General features: G+C 45.7%; 2 protein-coding genes across 2 annotated transcripts; both read right to left on the reverse strand.

Annotated features, from left to right (window-relative positions):
• Positions 1-4,118: 4,118 nt before the first annotated feature.
• Positions 4,119-5,002, reverse strand: H6S33_007101 (uncharacterized protein; the record flags this gene model as incomplete). Its single annotated transcript, XM_044838446.1, has 4 exons — positions 4,119-4,199; positions 4,253-4,279; positions 4,557-4,683; positions 4,734-5,002. The coding sequence occupies 4 exons, from the start codon at positions 5,000-5,002 to the stop codon at positions 4,119-4,121; spliced, it is 504 nt and encodes a 167-aa protein (XP_044689265.1).
• Positions 5,003-5,568: 566 nt separating this feature from the next.
• Positions 5,569-5,889, reverse strand: H6S33_007102 (uncharacterized protein; the record flags this gene model as incomplete). Its single annotated transcript, XM_044838447.1, has 1 exon — positions 5,569-5,889. One exon carries the CDS (start codon positions 5,887-5,889, stop codon positions 5,569-5,571), a length of 321 nt encoding a protein of 106 aa, XP_044689266.1.
• Between the last annotated feature and the right edge of the window lie 1,046 nt (positions 5,890-6,935).

Below are 6,935 nucleotides of genomic sequence, written 5' to 3' on the forward strand. Positions count from 1 at the left end.
TTATAAAAAGGTAGGCTTTCCTAGAAGACCTTTGCTCGACCGGCACCTATCAAAAGGGAGGCTTTGCTAGATCTCCTTGTTTTCCTAGTATTCCCTCATTTCTTTGAACACTCCTCTTCTGTGAACTTTATCTCGACCGGCGCCTGTAAGAAGGCAGGCTTTACTTTCTAGATCTCCTATCCTTAGTTTCAAAATCTATTAGCTCGACCGACACCCTCCGAGGGTAGGCTTTTCTGAAGTATCCTGTTCCCTAGAACACAACTATCTCCTGCGGTTCGTCTATTTCCTCAAACTCTTTTAGCTCCTGGGCTCTTCTATCTCCTAGACTATTTCCACTCGACCGGCGCCTATAAACAGGTAGGCTTTCTTTATTCTCCTATTTCCGAAATCTCTAGTCTTTCCTTGAAATCTCCTCATTCCTAGAACTACCATGTCCGACCAACACCCTCCAAGCGCAGGCTTTCTTTTCTCTACCTTTTTGTACAACTCCACTCTTCCTAGATCTCACCTCTTTCGTTGGACTGCTCTGCTTGACCGGAGCCCACAACAGGCACGCTTTTCTATCACTCCCGCATTTCTTAGAACTCTCATCTTTCCTTAATCTCAGTTCGACCGGCGCCTGTAGAAAGGCAGGCGTTTCTAAAACCTTTCAATTTCGTAGAAAGCCTTTGCGCGACCGGCGCCCTCCTAGGGTAGGCTTCCCTGGAACTATCCTCTTCTCTAGAACTCTCCTTCTTCTTAGAACCCTCTTAGAACTCTTTTTATCTCCTAAAAGTCTTCCACTCGACCGGTGCCTATATAATGGTAGGCTTTCCTAGACATGTTCTGATCGACCGGCACCAGAATATATAGGCTTTCTTTACCCTCATATTTCCTAGAATGTTCCTGTTCCCTGGAACTGTCCTCTTTCCTAGATCATCTTTCCTAGGAACATCATCGTTCCACAAGCTCTACCTCGACCGGCACCTATAAAAAGGTAGGCTTTCTAATTTACTACCTATTTCCTAATTCTTATGCCCGACCGGCTCCTATCGAAAGGCAGGCTTCCCTTACTCTCCTAGTCCCTAGAGTTCCAGCTCGCCCGGCGCCCAGCAAAAGGCAGGCCTTCCTTGCTATACATTTCCTTCAATACTTGCTCGACCGGCGCCCATAAAAGGGTAGGCTTCATTTCCTTCGCTGATTTCCATCTATACTTGCTCGACCGGCGCCTATAAAAGGGTAGGCTTTCTTTAATCCCATGTTCCCAGAACTCTGATATCTTTCTAGAACTCTCCTATTTCCTAGAGTTACACCTCGGCCGGCGCCCATAAAAAGGCATGCTTTCCTCATTATCCTATTTCCTAGGACTATCATTATTTTCTAAAACTCCCCAATTTCATAGATCCTGTCTGCTCAACCGATGACCGGCGCCTAAAAAGTAGTCTCCCTCTACTACCATCTTTCCTAGCTACTCTATAAATAGGCAGCCTCTCTTTACTCTCCGCAACCCCTCTTTGTTGGAACTCTCCTAGAACTCCAGCTCGACCGGCGCTATTATAAGGCAGGCTTTCAAGTTTACTCCCTATCTCCTTAGCTTTATGCTCGACCGGCACCTTCCTTTAGAAGGACAAGCTTTCCTTACTCTCACAGTTCCTGGAGTTCCAGCTCGTCCGGCACCTATCAAAGGCAGGCTTCACTTTACTCACTGATTTCTTTGTAGATCCGCTCGACCGGTACCTATCAAAGGTAGGCTTTCTTTACCTCTCTTTCCTAGAACTCTAGCTCGACCGGCACCCTCCGAAGACAGTCTTCTCTCCTTTCTTACTGTTTCGTAATACCCTTGCTCGAGTTGCGCTTTCCAAACGCAGGATTTCTTTACTCTCATAGTTTTCACAGTTCCAGCTCGACAGGGCATTAAAACGGTAGGCTTGCTCTACGTCCTATTTCCTTAAGCCTCTGCCCGACCAGCGCCTACTCAAAGGCAGGCTTCCTTTACTCTTCTTTATTCTCGAATTTCTTATTTTGTTGAACTTCTTCTCGATCGGTGCCCATAAAGAGTCACCTTTCGAATGGCAGGCTTTACTTTATCCTATCATATTTCCCGATATATCTTCTCGAGCGGGAACCAGATTGGATAGGCTTTCTTTTTCTGAAACCGTTCTTAAGATATCAGCTCGACCGGCATCCTCCTGAGACAGTGTTCACCGTCTCCTTTCATTTTCTCTTCCTAATTTACCACTCGACCGCCATCAATAAACAGACAGCTTTGTTTTCTCACCTTCATCCCACCCGCGCTACACCACCGACAACTTTCAAAAGGCAGGCTTTCTTTAATTTCAGTTCTCCAAATATATTCGATTTTCCCTGCTCGACCAGCGCCTATAAAAAGGTAGCTATACGCTTTGCTAGATATTTCCTATTTCCTAGAACTCGTTGCTTGAGCGATACCCTCCGGGGTAGTGTTAAGTCTCTGTTCTGATCCGTTGACCAAGACGGTGATTTGGGCAAGTGCGCGCACAATTCGTCAAGATTGATGGATAGGGCGAACCTGTGAGAAGGCCCATATTAAGATGACGGGGTTAGACTACTCAATAAGAAGAGCTCTGGTTGTGCCTTTCATCAAGTGAACACCAATGGTGTTCGGGTTTCACTGATCCCTAAAGGATATGGTAAAGTATAATTCATTGAGAGGAGATCCTAAGCTTAACATAAACAATATTCGAGTAGCAAGAACAGTCAATCGATCCCCCAGTACCTATGCATCCTCCAGTGCCTACTCTTCGCCAGCAGACATCCTTTTACGCTTCGGGACCTTTTCTTTTGTACCCTACTAGCCCTATCACTTCGACCCAAATCAACTCCTATATACATTAGTGATTATAGAACGAGAGAGTGAAATATAAGGGCTGTACCTTCAGAACTATGAATTAAGGTTGGCTCATTACGAGCTACTGTAATACTTTCATAGATCGGGCTTGAGACACCTTGTAACTGTGATTCGGGGAGATGATCCTGTTGTTTTGATCGATGGTAGTCGCAGTTGGGATAGTGGCGGGTTCGGTAGTATGAGTTGAATTAGGTATAACTGGAGTGATCAGAAATCGTTGAGGACTATCAAGTGTGATACCCTGATTCTCCGGAGCCCAATAATCATCTCTATCACTCTGATCACCTGGTGTGAGTTCCTCCAATCCCTCGAGTGTTTCAGGCATCTTATTTCCACAAATGCTTTTACCCCCAGCGTTGGAAAAATGGCAACGCTCTGAGCATGACTCATTTGACCTGATACAGATACAACGATTGCTCTTGCAAGCACCCCGATAGTCACATCCTATCTAACAGTATCAGTATCTTTCTTGATTGATTGCCGTATTACTTGTGTACAGTATTAATGGACAAATGAATGAAAGGGTTCAGAAGTTTCTTACCTGACTATCATTTAATCGAGCTGCAAGACAGGTAGCTGTACCCAGACCAATCCAACGATTGGTGTTGTTTTCTGGGATTGATATATCAATGGTATCAGGTAGCGTCTCAATGTCTTTGGCAATGAATGTATTTGCCAACACACCGTACTTGGTTTTTACCTGATACCTATTTGGGTGCGGTTTATAATGAATCAACCCAAAGAGACGACGAGGGTGTGTTGGCCTCCAGTCTTTACTAGGAACTTGAACACTAACATGTTCTCTAATGTTGAAAACATCCTGATCATGCGTCTTGGAACTCTTGTCTACCATTTTCTGTCTGGCAGTTTCGGTATTCGCTCTGACCTCAACCAACATCTGATCATGATTTGACAGAACTGGGTCCATAGGAATGTTTTCGGGAACTGGTATCTACTAGAGATCATCAGATTGTGGATTGAATATGATAGGAGGGGGTCCTTGCATTATCAACCTCTATCTCGACTAATTCATATTGGACTAAAGCTTGAGGTCTTTCATTCGGTAGACCACGATCGTCTGGATTCATTCTTTGCTTGAACACTACCTCGTATGGTGTCCTACGCGTAGTACTATGATATTGGTTATTCATAGACAGCAGAACCTCCGGAATCGCCGCTACCCATGATGAGCATTGATTATCGCTGAGCCAAGCTCCAATCTTCTGCTTCAGTACGCTGTTCGCTTGCTCTATTAGTCCTTGAGTTTGTGGTTGGCGCGGTCTGCCATTGATAATCTGAATCCCATGTTCCCGTAGAAGACTGATAAGGGCATCTATTATACACTAGTCAGTTATGAATAAATAAATCAACCTATATTTTACATACCTTTGAATTCGGTTCAATTATCGCATCCTAGAGGCGGCCCAAAAAATATCATCCAATATACCACCACCTTTTTCACTTCTTCACTACTCTTAGTATGCATCGGGAAGGCAATAGAATACTTGCTAAAGTGATCACCTGAGTGACATATCCATTTGTATGAACCATGGGGATCACCCCGCATATCAATCAAATCGATTTGTACAAGTTCGAAGAGAGTATTCATTACCAAAGGTTGTAATGGGGTGTAGGATTTGCAAACTATTTTGGTAATACATGTTGAACAATGACTGAGTAACTATGCTACCTCAGCTCGAACAATTCCATAGTATCTGTTCTTGATGTTCTTGTATATCTTGTCGATACCCGGATGTTGATTGCTGCAATGTGCCGCTACAATCGCGTCAAATACCTCGTTGGGCCTGATAACATACCTGACACTATCAGCAACACCACGAATTCTTTATTGAACCTGAAAACATACCTGGCGCCATCAGTAGAACCATCGATACGTCTCTTAAATAGCTTGACATCACATAAAAAGAACTCCTTCTTAGCTCTGCTCTTGAAGTCATCCTCCCTGGCAGATTTCGCTGGTTTTGCGCGGTTCAAACAGAATGCAAACGGAAGTGAGTGTTCCGGTTCGGTGAGGTAAAACCTATTACGGTTCTCTGAACGAGAGTAATAGAGTTCAAAGGCAACACGTGCATTTGAGCTAAAGGGTGAATTGTGAATCGAAGAGCTGGAAGCCATTGAAACCTATGGAGAAAGGGTAAAGGTATAACTGTCATGAAGCTGCCACAGAGGACGGGGCTTTTTTGATATATAGTGGATTAGAGTATTCCAATTCCGTGGTGTGTACAAGCACTCGTACAGCTATACCACACCCGCTGGAGCTTCCCCAATGCATGTGCATGCCACTGCAACTCTGCCACACTCATCATAGCTCCCCAGCACGTGTGCATCGTATTGCAGTTCTACCAGCACCTGTGCACACCACTGGAGCTGTACCGCACACACTGGAGCTTCCCCAGTGCCTGTGCACGATGCTGGAGCTGTACCGCACCATCCAGAGTTATACCAGCATCTGTGTACGCCACTGAAGCTGTACCACACCCACTGGAGCTTAACCAGTACTTGTGCATGGCACTACAGCTATACCAGGGCCTGTGCACGCCACTGCAGCTATATCAGTGCCTGTGCATGCCAGTAGAGCTCCAGTAGTTGTGATATACCGGCACCCTTACAACTCCAGTGGCGTGCACAATGGCTGGTAGGGCTCCAGTGGATGTGGTACAGCTATAATAGGTGTGGTAAAGCTATAGCATTGTGCACAGATGCTGGAAAGCTCCAGTGGGTGTGATACTGCTCCAGCAGTGTGCACTTGTGCTGGCATAGCAGTGAGGGGTGTGGTACAGCTCCAACATTGTGTACAGGTATTGGGGAAGCTCCAGTGTATGTGGTACAGCTCCAGCATCGTGTACAAGCGCTGGAGAAGCTCCAGTGGGTGTGATACAGCTCCAGTGGCATGCACATGCGCTGGAGAAGCTCCAGTGTGTGTCGCCCACCGCCAGGGAATGGTCACGTTCCTCAATACCTCTCACCCTGGCAAGGTCCAGTGGAGGAACCCTGAAGCTCATTGTATTAGCGTTTTATCATTGATCCATTAGACACTATAGTAAGGAGAAAAATAGCTCACACTTCGGCGCCCTAATTGCTTCGGAAAACGCTCAAAGTTGTTTAGCAGTGGGGGGATCCTTTAGAAGCTCGATGATGACCGGAGTTATGGAGTCTGCCGGTGATGAAATGGTGAGCGCCAGTCTGCTGTTGCCATTCTGAATGAGAGAGAACTCTTCAATGTTATCTGGCGAGGCTACGACTGCCCACCAGTCGCATCTGATTCTGGACACGACGGTGTAGAGGTTAGGTTGCGGACAAAGGAAGCCCCCGTCAGCGCAGGTGATATGTGCAGAGCCAGTCGGACGGGCATGGTAGCGATATAGGTGTGTAGGTAGGGAGATTCAGAAAAGAAAAAGGAGACTGTAGGGGTGATACAATTACTCCAGAGGAAAAAGGCTAGGTAGGTGGATGACCTGTCAATCATGGCTGGGGCAGGTCTCACTTTCCTGTGAACCCGCAATGCCCGATATCGGTGATCATGAATCATGATTAATATAGCATGACTTCGGACTGGTTGACATCTGCATTATCTCCCTTAACTCTGAGGTGATGATGACATCGAATGAGGTTCAAGCAGCTCATGCTATTGTAAACATATAACGGAATCAACCGGCGCTTTAGAGCTCTTCTATGAGTACCGTGTCTATACCGCACTTACTGCAAGGGAGTGAACCGTCGGATGTCTATATGATCTCAGACCTGGTTGTATGGATTAGATGACCAGTGGGGGTTGCGTGAAGGGTACCGATACAGACAGACAATAGCAAGAAAACTTGATACGTAATTTTTAGGGTATGTGTTATGTCCCAGCGATGAATGCTCCCCATTCAGGAACGGTCGTGAATCGGACATCCTATTCACGAATGGAGTAGTAATTTAGCGCTCCAATCACGAACGCACTGTTATATCGGACAAGACTGGTAATTAGACATCAATTCCAGCTGCAAGGTCGGTGTCAATGTCAGTTTCTTGTTTATTCTCAAGTCACTTCAGAAATATCAGCAAA

The sequence above is a fragment of the Morchella sextelata genome (assembly GCF_020137385.1).
Source record: "Morchella sextelata strain SCLS chromosome Unknown scls_22, whole genome shotgun sequence".
Taxonomy (NCBI): Eukaryota; Fungi; Ascomycota; class Pezizomycetes; order Pezizales; family Morchellaceae; genus Morchella; species Morchella sextelata.